Below are 17,375 nucleotides of genomic sequence, written 5' to 3'. Positions count from 1 at the left end.
CAACCGTTTGGGCTCCATTGAAGTCTACTATATGGAGAAAAATCCTGGAATGTTTTCATCAAAAACCTTAATTTCTTTTCGACTGAAGAAAGAAAGACATGAAGGTGACATGACATGACATGGGGGTGAGTAAAGTGAACTTTGAAAGTGAACTAATCCTTGAAGCATGCAAGCTCATTGGCTACTAATACAGCAGGAACCATATATATATATATATATATATATATATATATATATATATATATATATATATATATATATATATATATATGTGTGTATATGTATGTTCCAGCACTAACAATCAGGTACTAAAAGGGTACATTCTGGCATGATTTCTACCAGCAAGTGTAAGCACCTGTCATTTGTGTTCAACATTCAAGCAACAACCTAGTTTAAATTCAAAATCATCATAACTTTGGACAGTAGAATACAGTACAGTAAATCACTTTTTTACCATACTTTAAACTATTTTTTGTGATATAATTATGCCTTTCTTTCTTTTTTTTCCAGACATTACTGTTGACATTATTGACATAATTGTCATCTCCATTTATTTATGATCCATCTTTTCATCTTAAGAGTTCTTTTAATATGATGCTCTTCAAAATGCATGGGCTCAAATATTTCCTAGTATTTTGTCGCCCTCTACTGTTTAATATGTAGACTACAATAAAAGAGTGCTTTAAATAATTGTCCCCGTAGTAATGCCTGAGATATTAAATTCAGATTTAGGATATTATTTAATGTTATCATAAGAATATATTTTACATTAAACCTATAATAAAATGAATTCTATCATATAATATAAATATAATGGATATTAGTGGACGCATTGTAAAAACAGTTCTGTCTCTTTAAGAAAGTCCATTCTGTCTTCTTGACGCTTGATTTAGACGTCAGAGCCACTTTCTGCGCCACATGTGTTGAACGAGTCGATTTATTTCTGGAATTTTCTCCTAAACTTTTTGACTCAAATCTTTATGGATGAAGACAATATTTTACATGAAACAGTGGTCACTTTTTCAAAGTAAGAATTACTTCAAATAAAGGTGTTTTTGAAAAGGTATTGATTTGTAGAGTACGTGAGCAGATATTACTACAGTGTTACATTAGATATTAGAGCTGGAAGTTTCCGTTTTAATGAGATTTTACAAGATTTCTAATATCCTGCATTCTTTATTACAGTCTGTAATAGTTGTCACATCTAGTTATGGATCTCCTAGAGAAGAAAGACCTTAAAACAGACCTAGAAACGCAAGATATGGCCAGTGAAGAGGAGTTAAATGACCCTAAACCAGAGGAGAATGCAAACAGTGTCCAACATGCTGAGCAGGAGATGAACTGTGAAGATGATGATGATGATGATGATGATGGAGGTCTTGAAGTGGAGACCTATGAAGAAGATGAGCTTGAGAAACCAAAGAACAAGAAACTTGTTCCTGGCATCGTGTATATAGGACACATCCCTCCGAGGTTGAGACCAAAACACATGCGGAATATGCTGAGTGTGTACGGAGAGATCGGCAGGGTCTTCCTACAGCCTGAAGGTAAAACTACATGACTGACATAAAGCTGGTGATTTATCTTTTTACAAGCTGGAGTAGATATAATAGACATGCATATTGTCACATTACAGTACTGCAGTTATTACAATTCAGCCCGTCTGTAGCAAATTTTAAAGACCCCTTGAATTAGTGTACTCCTGAAAGTAATAAATTAAATCATAAACCATTAAATCAAACTAAACTAACTTTTCACAGATTAATATTTTTCTTCCATAGAAAAAACATAAATAAATTGAGCATCAAAGCAGCATATTAGAATGATTTCTTAAAGATCATGTGATACTGAAGTAATGGCTGGTAAAAAAAAAAAGAAAAAAAAAAAAAAAAGTTAAAACATCAGTATTGTGTTGTTTAAAAATGAATATAAACTTATTTTCTTTGCATTATTCAAGGTCTGAAAACATGGCATCTTTTTTCGTTATTTTAATCAGTTGTCTTTCTGCAAATAAATGCTCTAAATTACTTTTTTTTTCTTTCTTTTTTCTTTTTTTTTTTTTTTTTTGAAGAAATGTTGTTAGTAGTTTGTAGAATAAATAAAAATAATAAATCTAGAAAACCTGCAAATTTGCAGTGGTCTTTTAATTTTTTCCTATATATAATATATATAATTAAAAAAAATAGGAAATATTTGAGAAATAACAAGTATATTTATATATAATTTATAAATATCAATATTTTTTATATACATATATTTTTGTGAAATATATACATGCGTGTTTGTATGTATATATACATAATAAATATACACAGTACACACATATATTATGTAAACACAACCTTTTATTTTGGATGTGACAGCATCCAAAATAAATTCACGATTTGACAGCACTATAATAAATATATATATATATATATATATATATATATATATATATATATATATATATATATATATATATGTAAACGTGTCAAAGTGCATGTTTTCATGTTTGACTAACATTCCCTCTAAATATCTGACTCTCTTCTAGATCGTCGTGTGAAAAAGAAGAAAAAGAAGGCAGGGAACAGATCATCGAGTTTCACTGAGGGATGGGTGGAGTTCAGAGACAAGCGCATCGCTAAGAGAGTCGCAACCAGTCTGAACAACACACCCATGGCCAACAGGAAGAGGAGCCGTTTCAGCAGTGACCTGTGGTCAATAAAGGTACATAATACAGATACACTACTACCATTCAAAAGGTTTTTTTGTTTGTTTTTTGTTTTAAAGAAATTAATACTTTTATTCAGAAAGGATGCTTTAAATTGATCAAAAGTGACAGTAAAGACATTTATAATACTACTATAATGCCAGTTGATATCAGATCATATGAATGTGTGTCTGTTTTTAAATGTCGCTTGAAAACTTTCTTGTATAGACATGCTTTTAGTATTTTGTGATGTTTTTTGTGTAGGTGGAGGAGGGGTTTTTTTTATATTATATTTTGTTTTTTTATATATATATTGTGTATAGCTCTTCATTATTGTATATCAATGATTGTGTTTTTTATATTGTGTAAAGCATTGTAGCTTTAAAAGTGCTATATAAATAACATTTTACTTACTTACTTACTAAAGATTTTTATTTCAAATAAATTATGTTCTTTTGAGCTCTCTATTTTTCAAAGAATCCTGAAAAAATGTATCATGGTTTCCAGAAAAATAAGAATCAGCACTGTTTGCAATTGATAATAATCAGAAATGTTTCTTGAGCTGCAAATCAGCATATTTGAATGATTTCTGAAGGATCATGTGACACTGAAGACTGGAGTAATGATGCTGAAAATTCAGCTTTGATCACAGGAATAAATTACATTTTAAAATATATTAAAGGGTTAGTTCACCCAAAAATGAAAATAATGTCATTAATTACTCACCCTCATGTCATTCCACACCTGTAAGACCTTCATTCATCTTTGGATCACAAATTAAGATATTGTTGATGAAATCCGATGGCTCAGTGAGGCCTGCATTGCCAGCAATGTTACTGTACCTCTCAAGATCCATAAAGGTACTAAAAACTTATTTGAATCAGTTCATGTGAGTTCAGTGGTTCTATCTTAATATTATAAATCTTTTGTTGTTATAAAACAAAAGATTCATAATATGAATCTTTTGTTATGAATTAGTGATTCGGATCTCCTGTCAAACGGCTAAACTGCTGAAATCATGTGACTTTGGTGCTCTGATTCACTGATTCGATTCTTAAAGCTCAGAAGCAGTGTTTTGAACTCAGCCCATATAGATATTGTTAAAAAGTCGTTATTTAGTTTTTTTGGCACACAAAAAGTATTCTTATCACTTTATAATATTAATATTGAACCACTGTACTCACATGAATTGATTCAAATATGTTTTTAGTACCTTTATGGATCTTGAAAGGTGCAGCAACATTGCTGGCTACGCAGGCCTCACTGAGCCATCGGATTTCATCAAAAATATCTTAATTTGTGTTCTTAAGATGAATGAAGGTCTCACGGGTGTAGAATGACATGAGGGTGAGTAATTAATGACAGAATTTTTTTTGGGTGAAAAAAAAAAGTTATTTTAAAAGTATTAATATTTCACAATATTACTGTTTTTACTGTTTTTGATCAAATAAATGCAGCATAAGAGACTTCTTTAAAAAACATTAAAAAAAAGACCCAAACTTTTGAACGGTAGTATACTTCCCTTGTACTATATAATTATGAAGCAGAATAGTTACTTTTTTCTTTTCTCTCTTTCATCAAGTATCTGCACAGGTTCCATTGGTGCCATCTAAGCGAGCGATTGGCTTATGAGCGGACTGTCTATCAACAGCGTATGCGGACAGAAATCTCCCAGGCGAAGAAGGAGACAAACTTCTACCTGGCTAGTGTGGAAAAGAGCCAGAATCTGGAGAAACTAATGAAGAAGAAGCAGAAGAAGGGAGAGGTTGTAGAGGAGAAGACGTGGGACTACAAACAGCGTCCTACAGAAGAAGAGATCCAACTGAAACGGTTTAAGAACAAAGGCATGTCCAAGAAGATCCTCCAGAAGGCACAAGAGAAGAGCAAAACCATCCAGGACAAAGCTCAATCGAACGTTTCCCTCCTGGCCAAGATCTTCAGTAGTGGAAAGGCCCAGGATTGATGTGCTGAGAACATTAAGTTTACATTCAGGTTTTTGTGATATTACAGTGGTCTTGGTGATTACTTCAGATGCAATTTTTTTTGTAATTGTTTGCGTACTTCTCAATATTCAGTCTTTGAACAGATGTTCTGCTTGTAATGTGTTTTTTTTCTGTCATAGAACCTCTCATAGTTCTGATTGAGTTTCATACTTTCAGAGTAAAAACGCTGCATAACTCACATAAGAACGCCCCACCATTGTGAAAACATTGCTCCATTTTCCCATGAAAATAGGCTTAAAGTAGTGATGTGTCGTTCATGAACAATTCGTTCAATTTGAACGAATCTTTAATATGACTCGGGAACATCAAGTTGTCTCATCGAGGGATTCGTTCATTTCGGGTTGCCTGTACATGCACAACATCCTGTAGGTTCAGTACAGGAAAGTACAGGAGTTTTCGGGTTCGTGTCGTTCGTTCATCCCGTGAAAGCCCCATAGGCTATAATGCAGTCTGTACCAGAAAGAGAATTGATTAGTTCACCTCCCAAGTCTTTGGGTCTGAGTCCTTCATTTTTTGTCACGTGACATGACAGCCGTATTGGATACAGAAATTAGTTAATAATTCCCAAACTTCCTCACAAACACAGGTAGTCCGTTTTTTTTTTTAACTCTTACAGTTATGCAATGTGTCATTGTAGTTATTTATTTCTTACAATTTATACATTTGTGAATTTCTGTCATGATGGTTATTTTCCATATCACTGAATGTGGAAATAAAGAGTTGGTTACTTTAAACTTTATCTTTATTATGGTGAAAAATCACTTTGATAAAGCAAAGATACTTACATATAATAACAACATACAGTTGTAATACTAATGTTGTTTGTTGCAAGATACTGAGCCGGGAAGCAGCCATGTGACAAAAGAATGAACGACTTAAACCCAAAAACTCTGACTAATCAATTATTTTTCCGGTACAGACTGCATTATAGCCTATGGGGCTGTCACGGGATGAACAAATGACTCAAACCCGAAGACTCGAGAGGTAAACTAATCAAATCTGTTTCCAGTACAGACTGCAAAGCTTCAGCTTATGGAGATATGCAATAGTTTTTTCTTATTCGAAATATGATCAACGACACACAAGTAGGTGTGTTGGGGAATTTGGCTGTTAATATGTAACATTTTAATTATGTTATGCTGAAATGAATGAAATGACTCGAAAAAAGATTTGTTCATTTTGAAGAAGTCGGTAAAATGAGTCGGTAAAATGATCCAAACTTCCCATTACTAGCTTAAAGGTGCAGTGTATAATATTACCAGCTAGTGGTCAAAATGGGTACTGCAATCCAAAATCAAAATATTGGATTTTTTTTTTCCCGCCCCCTCTTCCTCAGACTATGCTCACACGGGTTGCCAGGTTGAGGACCTGCAACAGGAATGAGAGCAATTGACAATGGAAAGCAACGAGCCTTGCACTGTAAGTTGATCAGCTAATGCATACATTTGCAATGTTTTACTTCATGTAGAATCTGCGAACACTGACGCAGTTTGTTCACTGGCTTCCATGGCTCCAATACGCTGTGATTCCCACCAACTGGCAACCCGGGGTGTCAAAATACTATTGGGTAAACTGGCAGTGGGTGGAATGAAAACAGACATTCTGACACGGAACACACATTTCAAAGTAGAATAACTGGCTGTAACATTGTTTTTCGGAGAAACAAGTTTTTGAATTTAGCATGATTTCCTAAATTATACAGCACCTTTAACGTCATCATAGCATAATACATTGTTCATTCTAGGGCTGCACAACGATTAATCGCGATTAATCGTTTGCAAAATAAAAGTCTTTAAAAGTCTTGTGTTTACGTAATATATGTGTGTGTTCTGTGTATAATAATTATGTATATATGTAAATACACATACATGTATAAATTTAAGAAATATATACATGTATAAATAAATATACATATTTATATATATTTATATTACATATAAATATAAATATTTTATATTTAAATATAATTATTTTCTTAAATATATACATGTATGTGCATGTATTTATATATACATAATTATTATACACAGAACACACACATATATTACATAAACACAGACTTTTATTTTGCAAACGATTAATCGCCCTAGTTCGTTCATGAAATTGTACTCTAATTCCATCTTGTACATGTTTTCAAAATTTGCTAAAATAATTCTTTAATTACTTTTAAGTCATTTTAACATAAAATTTCATTGGGTGAGTTTCTAGGGCTTAAATCAGTTATTAATATTTAGGGCTGTTAAACAATTAATCCCGATTAATCACATCCAAAATAAAAGTTTGTGTTTACAAAATGTGTGTGTACTGTGTATATTTATTATGTATATAATATATAATATATAAATGTACACAGTATGCATGTATATTTAACAAAAATATATTTATATAAGTATACATGTAAATATTAAATAAATTTACACAGTACACACAGGTATATTATGTAAACAAACTTTTATTTTGGATGTGATTGTTTGACAGCACTATTAATACTATTTTAATAATAATAATATAATAAATAATAATAGTAATCCTTAAATTTATTTAGTGCTTTTCTGGACACTCAAAGCGCTTTACATATTGAAGGGGGAATCTCCTCAACCACCACCAATATGGTATTTAGATACAAATAGTCCTAAGTAATGAACCTCAACTTTCATTTTATTTTGTTGTATTAATACAATCTCAATATATTTAAAAAATTCATACAATAAATTCATAGGTTTATCAAACAATACAATTACTCTCCTGCAAAATTGTACAAGATATCAGCAGAATTGTAAAGATATCAGCAGGTTGAATTGTAAAGTATCTTAAACTGTAGCTCAGTAGAAATGGTGTATAAGGACATGTCACAGCACTACAATTTTGCAAGCGAGTTTTGTTAAGGACAAAATTATCAGTTTGTCGGTTCCTAGAAGACATGGCATCACAAGACAGAAACATTGGTTATTTTAGAGGAATTGGCATGTCGCTCCTGTATTACACAACCATTCATGTACGTCTGCGTGTAAAATGAGATCTTTCTCATCCTAAGAAGACAGATTTCTCCAGGCCATCTTCTACTTTGGTGTACTCCAGGTTTGACGGGTAGTATCGGCTCTCATAGCGTGGGTTGTTCCTCACATATTGCAAATATTCCGGGGCTCCGGGACAAATGACGTTGTCAGCCAACAGGACAGTGCCTTTTTTGAGTAGACCACAGTCCTACAGTGTTATAAAATAAATACATTTGTAATTTTCCTTACGTTAGAATAATTAAAATAAAGTTTCCAAAAGGGGTTTCTGCAGTGATGTCAAAGAAGAACCATTTTTGGTTGCCTAAAGAAAGTGAACAGATCTTCATAGAACCATTTTCTTGGTGTGAAGAACATTTTAATAATCTGAAGAACCTTTTGTGCAGTGGAAAACTTCTATGGATGTTAATCATATGTGCTAATAAAGGACCTTTATTTTTGAGAGTGTAAACAGTGTAATTTTTTGGGCTTCTTACCTCAAGAAGTTTAGTATCTGGAACATAACGATCTTTCCAGTGGTCCAAAAACACAAAATCAAAAGATTTTATTCCAAATCGCTCCTTCATTTTGGGGATTAAGTCACCAGAGGCTCCCTCCACTAGAGTAACCTTTAAAAAAACAGAACAACAAAAACTTTGTTGCCTTCGAAATACATTTTTAGTCCTTTGAAATGTCACTGGTATCAACAAAATAATCACTTGGTTTGGTTTGGCATTACAAAATGTTCTGGTTCCTGCCTTCAATTCATTCAAAACTGGCTTTTTTAATAATAATGATATAAATAAATAAATGTGGAAAAGTATCCTAAAATACATTTTAATTTCTTCATCCACAATGCAATGTGCATGACTTGACCTTCCATGTCCAGTGTGACGAATGAACCAGAAGTAATACCCATAAAATCTTTCTTGACTTTATAGACAATTTTGGAGTAAAAATTAGGTGATAAAAATACAACTGTTCATTGTTCATGTCAGCTCAGGTCCATTAAATAATATTAACAGACAACTTTTGATTTTAATAATGTATTAGAATAATGAAAATTAACATTAACTCATGCTTTAGTATTTTCAACACTAGATTATAATATTAACAAATGGAACCTTATTGTAAGTTGTTACTGATAATGTGATGCCATGCTGAATCAAAATTGCAAACAGGTCATATGGCAACAATGTTGCATATTATAATTTCATATTTTATTGTTGTATTTTGCTGTTTATATACAGTGTGTATAGACCTATTTAGAAAATAGTAAGCAGTATACAGTATACAGTATACAGTATGCAACAAGCAGCACACTAATATTCAATTCCAAATATAGTCTATGCATAGCAGCTCTTTTTTCTCACCTTGTCCTGAAGGCCGGCGTAGGCGATGATCTGACGAGCAATGGCGGCAAAGGCTGGGTTGAATTCGATGGTAATGAGTTTGGAGTCGGGGGACAGCAGTCGAGCGATACGAACGCTGGAGTATCCGCAGTACGTGCCGAGCTCCAGAGCCGTGCTGGGGTTCACCTCCGTCAACACTGAATCCAGTATGAGCCCTTCAGAGAGACACACAGAACTGAATACAGAAAACGGACCAATTGAGATGGCTAATGGAGTAGTTGAAATATCATTAGGGCCTTTCTGCCCCATTAGCAGCATTTATTCATCAGTGCCTATTGTTGCTGCTGAGAGGGACAATAACATACTGATGATGTTCGTTGTTTGGTGTCATACACTGGCACTAAAAGTATTTAGAAAAAGGTTCTTCACAATGTGAATATCACTGCATTAGATAACAAAATATCAATTCAAGCAGCAGAGATTGCAGAAGCTTTTCTCAGAACTAAAACTAAACTTAAAACTCAGAACTAACCTTCATTAAGTGTAAAAAAAAAAATGGTTCTCTTACATTGTTTTTGTCTAGTTTTCCAGTACAAATGTCTAAACATATATAAGTTAAATTTACTTGAAAAATGAAATGACTAGATAAAGATAAGTGAGTCTTTCCTTAAAACAAGATGGGATCTCATTTTTCCTTTGAATTAAAGGGTTAGTTCACCCAAAAATGAAAATTCTGTCATTTATTACTTACCCTTATGCCGTTCCACACCCGTAAGACCTTACTTCGGAACACAAATTAAGATATTTTAGTTGAAATCCGATGGCTCCGTGAGGTCTCCATAGGGAGCAATGACACTTAACGTACTCTCTCAAGATCCATAAAGGTGCTAAAAACATATTTAAATCGGTTCATGTGAGTACAGTTGTTTAATATTAATATTATAAAGCAACGAGAATATTTTTGGAGTGCCAAAAAACAAAATAACGACTTATTTAGTGATGGCCGATTTCAGAACATTGCTTCAGGAAGATTCGGAGCACAGATGAATCAGTGTGTCGAATCTGCTGTTCGGAGCGCCAAAGTCACGTGATTTCAGCCGTTGGCAGTTTGACACGCGATCTGAATCATGATTCGACACACTGATTCATTTGTGCTCCGAATCTTCCTGAAGCAGTGTTTTGAAATCGGCCATCACTAAATAAGTCGTTATTTTGTTGTTTTTTTGGCGCTCCAAAAATATTCTCGTCGCTTTATAATATTAATATTGAACCACTGTACTCACATGAACCGATTTAAATATGTTTTTAGTACCTTTATGGATCTTGAGAGAGTAAGTGTCATTGCTCCCTATGGAGGTCTCACGGAGCCATCGGATTTAAACTAAAATATCTTAATTTGTGTTCCGAAGATGAACGGTTTTACGGGTTTACGGGTGTGGAACGGCATGAGGGTAAGTAATAAATGACAGAATTTTCATTTTTGGGTGAACTAACCCTTTAATTTTATTTTTTACCCCATTGGCAGATAATTTTCTTGTTTAAATCATAAACCATGCAGGGTTATTACTGTTATCTAAAACTAAAACCATTAAAAAAAAAGTCATTTCTTGAAATAAAATAGAGTAAACTTGGAGTAGCCAACTTGCCAAGGTAACATTTCTCATTTCCATTTGGTTTAACTTGATGTACTGCTAAAAGTAACTAAAAATAACTAAAACTTTTTTGGATTCATTTTAAGCAAGCCATATAGTAATTTTTAATCAATAGTTGGGTTAAATAAAACCACCTAACAGGTTGGTCAAACATTTAACCCAACCGCAGGGTTTGTTCATATTTAACCAACTTTGTTTTTAACCCAGCATTTTTAGAGTTTAGTATCTCAATACTAAACTAACATTGGAATAATTTCACTTAATTTTGATACATTTTGATTATTTTGCTTCTCAAGTAAATGTATCTTTATATTTTTAGATATATGAACAAAAAAACAAAATACTAAATACAAAATCTGTTTTTGCTCATTGCCTTCAATGCCTCTGTGTTTTGGTGATCTTTAGTGAAATTATGAAGTCAATTCACCTCAAATTCAAATTATGGACATGTTCCACTAATGTTTGACAACTATCACCAATCAAAATATAGCAACTTTGTATATTGCGTAAAACAGATTTACAACACATTCTTGGATCACATCTGAAATGAATCCGCCCTCAGTCCCATAATGCATCAGTGCACCAAACTGCTGTTGTTGATCGTGTCAGATGCAATGGCTGCACACTGCGCACAGGCGTACATGCAACTAGTGTGCGTGTGTGTGTGTGTGTGCAGTCATGCAGAGAGCATATTGACCCAGTAGACAGGAGACTGCCATCACTTCTCATTCAGAACAGCCGGCTGTGAGCAGCCTCAAGGCCATTTACTCAAGAGCGGAGGAGAGCGAGATAATACAAGAAAAAAATATCAAGCAAATGGTGAGGAAATTAGAAAGGGCGCAGAGAAGGAGGTAAGGGATTAGAAAGCAGGCTGCTACCTTTATCATCGCCCACGTTCATGGCCCATTCTTTGTGCCTGCAGTAGTAGTCGATGGCTGAGATGACGCTCTTAGGGTCTCCTTTTGTGGCGTTCTTCTGAACGGCTTTCAGCATGCGCTGTGTTCATATAAATCAGCAATGATCAACAGTGTTCTCGAGCAAAGCCAGAGAGCAATACGTCCAAAATAAAAACACAAGAATTACTCAAAAGGTTATTTGAATCCATTTTATAGGGTTTTATAATCATCATTCCTTTAAAAAAATGCTACAGATGTCAGAAGGTAATACCGTGGTATTTTAATAAATGGTACTGAATGATCACCATATTCATGTATGGTATTTATATAGTACTTCAAAGAATACCATAGTATTTACATGATGCATTAGATTCTTATTAATGCAATACATAATAAAAGTAATTTGAAAACATTTTTATGATTTAAATCATCATAAATTAAATCAAGTACATTATGTCACCATAATGTATAAATACTTTACAATTTAAATAATTTATCATTATTTCTTTCATATTACTATAAAAATGTATTTTTATGCATTATGATTAAAGTGAGATTTTTGAAAATGAAAAAATGTTCTTATTTGCAATGTAAATAATGCTACAATGCAAAAAAAAGGCTTAATTTTCTTGTTTTTAATAATAAATTAATTAATTAAAAATAAAAATGAAAGATAAATACATTAAAAAAAATTTTGAATGCAATTAAGTTTATAATTTATATCTAATGAAAAATGTGATGAAATATGGCACAGTGCAAAAAAAATAAAATAAAAAATAGACCCCCAAAACCCAACATAAATAAATAATGTAATTTTTTTAATATTAATACATTTTTAACATTTGATAAAACATATAATATTTTTTTTAAATATTTGTTAAATTCACCAAAAACATTGTTATGTACGAGACAGTACTTCCATGATACATGCCCAAAAACATGGTTTTTCTATGGTAACATGTCCAAAACATTATAGTAATGCCATGGTTTTTTTTTGTCAGCCTCTTTAAACATCGTAAAAAACACAGCAGGTTGATCTCTGCATCCGCAAGTGACATGTGTATGAATGACAGCGAGGGTCACCTGAGGTCGTGATGATCCCGTCGTGATGTTAAGGACCCGCTGAAGGATAACATCGTGCCAGAGGAGTGCCAGCCAGCTACAGTTCTGCACAGCTGCAGGGATGAGCCAGCGATAGAGGACGTACAGGACAGCTGCTGAAACCACCGCCACTGCCAACAAACTCAACGGCATCCTGAGAGAGAGAGAGACCGAGGTTCACAAAGAGAATAAATGATTAAGGTCAACAAAAAAAAATATGACATTAACAGCACCACGATTCACAATGGATGAGACGCAATGTCAGAAAGGATTACATAAAAACAGACATGGCATCAGTGTAAATCAGGGGAATGTGTTTAAAAAAAAACAGGTGAAGGCTAAATTTACAAAGCCATGTCTCTGTGTTTTTAAATTTCACTGCCAAATCAAAAGTAAGAAATTATGTTTTACTGAAAGAAAATAGAGCCTATAGTTGAGTATAATGGATGGCACAAGCTGATTGGCCTCTACTGATTCTGCAGCCAATGAGAATGTCTGCTCAACATTTAAATAGTCTGGTTCAGAGTTCCTCTGAAATCCTCCACCTCCCCCAGATCCACCTGCCCAAATCTGCTACAGGATTTATGTATGTCTGTCTATATATGCAGCAGCAAATGTTTTATAAAATGATTTAATATTTGTATTTATTATTGTTTATAATTGTTTTGTATTGATTTGGAGAGAAATACATCAAGCTTTGTGAAGCTAATTGCAAACTCACTGTGATTTCAACATTGACCTTTGTCCAAAAAGCAACAAAACCTTTGGACCTAAGTCACTGATTATCTTGTGTATTTATTACATACAGCCACACCTGTGTAAATACCCACAGCAATATTATGATGCAAGATCACATGATGTGCATGCCTACAACATTAACATTAACAGACAACATTTAAGATAGTACTAATAATCAGTAATATTCAGATTGGCCACATTAAAAAAAATACATGCTACATGAAATAAAAGACAGGGCAGGGTTAAAAAACATTTGACTTTCACTGGCGTGGAATGCCAAACTCTCCAATCCCCTCTCCTGTTTCAATCCAGTGCTCCTAGAAAACAGTGAAAGCTCCTTTGTCTTTGCTGCAGATTTGGCCACAAGCATGGGGAAGGAAATGAATTAACACAGCTTCATCCCCACAGCTGATTTACCACTAACAAGAACAGAGTATGCCTTTTAATGGTTTGCAAAATGATGATTACAAAAAAATTGTGTGTGTGTGTGTGTGCGTGTTTGAACACCCACTAAATTTAAGGTACAACAGGGCTAAAGGCACACCTTAAGAGAAAATGTGCTTTTCACTACTCTCAAAGTGTATGATTGCCGGAAAAAATATATATGTTTGTATTGAACATTGATGGAGCAACAGATTTTATGTGAAAATAAATCATAAAAGTGGTTAATTTTGTTTAAAAAATCTTATACATGTATGAGGTGTTGAGGGGAGCATTTTACCTCGCGTGTGGGGTAAAAGGCACACAGTATTCATACAAATACTTTAGCTAAAATAATATGTTTTTAATCATGTCTAGGTTAATACTGGTTGAAAAGAATCACTTTAGCAAAATTTGTGCTATTTTCTGTTTATTTTGATAAATAAAATAACTAATTTGTGTTCAATAAATATACTGTCATTAAAATAGGCCTATGTTAATATAAAAATATATTTTAAAAATACAGAAACAAAATTACTTTAAAAAGTAAAGATTCTGAAAGCATTGAAGGAGATCCCATAATATTAATATAGATTTACAGTAGTAACAATAAATAATATTTTATTATAATAAACATTTCATTTAATATACTTAAACATTTCAACAACATTTTAAAAAACATCAGATATTAGATCAAACTACCTCAAAATCAACTTTGCGTTGCTGCCCGCGAACGCATCAAAGATCAGACAGATTTGCACGAGCATTTTGAAAAGCGAATGTTTAGGAAAGTGCTGCAGCAAGTTTTTGTGCCATCTAGTGGTTTAGAGGAAAATAAAATCGAAGGTGCCTTTAGCCCCGTTGTACCCTACTGTTAACCCTTAAGCCCAAAGTATACTTCACTTTTTATGCGTACGCGAGGGTCAGTGTACAGTGTTGACATGTTAAAATTAGCGTATTTTTGAACCTTTTGGCCTTCCATACGAATTTCGTCATACGCGCGTACTGTACGCGCGTCGCCGGATTTTTGTAACCGCACGTACTTGTACGCGCAGGTCGCACATGCGCATTTTTTTTTTAAATTTTTTTTTGCAGTAATTAGTTTATCCACAAGGTGGAAACCGTGATCTGGGGCGTCAAATCACAAAGTGGTCAAAGAAAAACTGCATAAACAACAGACTGGAATGCATGAAAGCTACAGCGAAAATGGAGGCCTATAGACAACAGATTATGCAAAGAGGTTAGAAAGTACCCTTATTTGTACAAATCTTGCATGAGAATAATACATACAAATATATTTACATGGGCTGTAACCCATGTCTTTTTTTACAGTCTATGGCTGTAACTCGTGGCGAGAGATTGCTCAAAACTGCGCATGCGTTGAACGCCTGTGTAAGCGTACGAGTCAAGTGAAGTATGATAATTTGCAAGGCTGTGCGTTCGACTGTAAAAAAAACGAATTTAACCTGGGCTTTACCCTGATAATATAACTGTTTTCTGTCTTAATATATTTAAAAATGTAATTTATTCCTGGCAAAGCTGAATTTTCAGTGTCACGTGATCCTTCTAATCTCAATGTTGAAAACATTTGTGCTGCTTAATATTTTTGTGGAAAGTTTTTTTTTTTTTCAGGATTCTTTGATGAATAGAAAGTTACATAGAACAGTATTTATTTTAAATAGAAATACTTTGTAACATTATACTGTAATTTTTGATCAATTTAATGCATGCTGGCTGAATAAAAATATATTTTTTTAAAATAGTACTGTCCCCAAACTTTTGAATGGTAGTATATAATGTAACACTGAGAACTTTTTAATCTCCAATGAAATTAAAAATGTTTAAAGTCAACTCAAGAACCCTACAACAAAAAAATGAAAGGAATAGTCCTCCCAAAATACAAATTCCTCATCATTTACTCACCCTCATGTCATTTCAAAACCTGTATATGAATTTATTTCTTTTGTAAAACCCAAAATATGTTGAAGAACAGGGTCTAAACAACATTGGACCCCACCGATTTTCATTGTACACACACTTTTTGACATTTTTAAAAATATCTTCTTTGTGCTCCACAGAAAGAAAGAAAGTTATACAGGTTTAGAATGACATGAGGAGTGGATAAACGCTGACAGACTTTTCATTTTTGGATGAACTATCCCTATAAAGAACCTCAAGAGTACAGAGAAGTATGTGCAGCGTACTGCCACATGTAAAGGAGATATTGCACTGCTGACACTGATCCTAATACATTCCTATTAATAAAGCTCAGAAGAATAAGGACTTCAGCTCCGTTTTTCTGTGCAGACACAATGAGTCGCTCATAAAGAACTCCAAGCACGATCCACTGGAGGCACATAGTCACACGCAGCGGTGACAGTAGGAGCCTGTGTGCTGTCAGAGCGTGCTTTAATTAAAGATGGTATCACCGTGCAGACCTGCAGCTGAAAATACAAACTCTAAAAGAACCAGACAGACCGAAAGACAGAAGTGTCTTTCTTAAGCGGCTAGTTTTACAGCCTCCTCCACACGTGCTGATAGAGTAGGTGTTATCGACCGCGTGGCCTGCCAGAGACTTTAAGCAAGACTGGATTCTGATTACTAGGCCACATGAATATTTAAGTCTTCTGTTTACTTCTAGATTGCAGCCAGACTTTAGTAAGATGAAGTGTGCTGTTAACACGAAAGCACCGTATTAACACGTTTGCATGCTGTGTGCGGGATGTGTCAAGATTTCAATCACCATCTTGCTTATGAATAAATATTGAAGTGTGAACAATATTGGTTGAGCTGGATCATGCATAAAGTTACATAAACACGACATGTTACTGCAAGAAATGATTCTCACATAATACATAACTCACATATTTACAGCATGCATTTACAGCAACAAAGAACAATCTGTTGCAATATTGTGCCAAACAACATTTCCATAATCTTACTTCCTTTTGCAGCTGTCTTCACATACACACACACACAGAGAGAGAGATGAGCTTCCCTTTCCCTCCGATGCCTTTATGCCTTTCTCTGACAAAGTCTTTTTCGCTGGCCTCTCTCTCTCTCTTTCTCTCTCTCTCCCCTCCCACTTCTGTTTGCTCTTTTCTAACCTGTTCTGCTGGTCTGCCTTGATATGTGTTGAAAGAGATATACAGCCAATGGTCACGCTAGAGAGAGAGGGAGAGATACACACTGATGCATGCACACACACGCATGTAACACTCATAAATACTCAGACACGCAGTTACACACGGTAGAAGGAGCTGAGCCTCGGCCAACCGGGCTGAGTTTTTAATCCTCCTTTAGCCAATCATGCTCTAATCTTTCTTTCTGCCTCCCTCTCCTTTATTTTCCACTTCTCTGTTCTCCTACCCTCCCCTTTCACACTGACACATGGATAATAATGACAAAAGAGGGGCCTCAGCTTCACCATTTACCATATGGGATTATAAAAGGGAGTGTGCATTATTATAAAGCCTGACACATCTTATGCAAAAACACATGAACAGTTAATTCAGGGCGATAATAAAT

The 17,375-nt window shown here is 34.0% G+C and overlaps 2 protein-coding genes across 4 annotated transcripts; one reads left to right on the top strand and one right to left on the bottom strand.

Annotated features, from left to right (window-relative positions):
* The first annotated feature begins 859 nt into the window (after positions 1–859).
* Positions 860–4,779, top strand: abt1 (activator of basal transcription 1). 2 transcript variants are annotated; one of them, XM_048210560.1, is made up of 4 exons: positions 860–1,027; positions 1,186–1,547; positions 2,534–2,709; positions 4,275–4,779. In XM_048210560.1, exons 2-4 carry the CDS (start codon positions 1,211–1,213, stop codon positions 4,653–4,655), a joined length of 894 nt encoding a protein of 297 aa, XP_048066517.1. In that variant the 5' UTR covers positions 860–1,027; positions 1,186–1,210; the 3' UTR covers positions 4,656–4,779. The 2 variants fall into 2 exon arrangements, with proteins under 2 accessions (XP_048066517.1, XP_048066516.1); XM_048210559.1 differs by having other exon boundaries at positions 887–1,063.
* A 2,553-nt stretch (positions 4,780–7,332) lies between these two features.
* comta (catechol-O-methyltransferase a) lies at positions 7,333–17,085 on the bottom strand. 2 transcript variants are annotated; one of them, XM_048210497.1, is made up of 6 exons: positions 16,955–17,085; positions 12,672–12,843; positions 11,571–11,688; positions 9,062–9,255; positions 8,186–8,317; positions 7,333–7,899 (listed from the first exon to the last, which is right to left on the bottom strand). In XM_048210497.1, the coding sequence occupies exons 1-6, from the start codon at positions 17,068–17,070 to the stop codon at positions 7,720–7,722; spliced, it is 912 nt and encodes a 303-aa protein (XP_048066454.1). In that variant the 5' UTR covers positions 17,071–17,085; the 3' UTR covers positions 7,333–7,719. The 2 variants fall into 2 exon arrangements, with proteins under 2 accessions (XP_048066454.1, XP_048066455.1); XM_048210498.1 differs by lacking the exon at positions 16,955–17,085 and adding an exon at positions 16,790–16,944.
* Between the last annotated feature and the right edge of the window lie 290 nt (positions 17,086–17,375).

This window comes from Megalobrama amblycephala, linkage group LG12, assembly GCF_018812025.1.
Source record: "Megalobrama amblycephala isolate DHTTF-2021 linkage group LG12, ASM1881202v1, whole genome shotgun sequence".
Lineage (NCBI taxonomy): Eukaryota > Metazoa > Chordata > Actinopteri > Cypriniformes > Xenocyprididae > Megalobrama > Megalobrama amblycephala.
The sequence above is the reverse complement of the archived record's forward strand: the minus strand, read 5'-3'. Positions and strand labels throughout refer to the sequence as shown.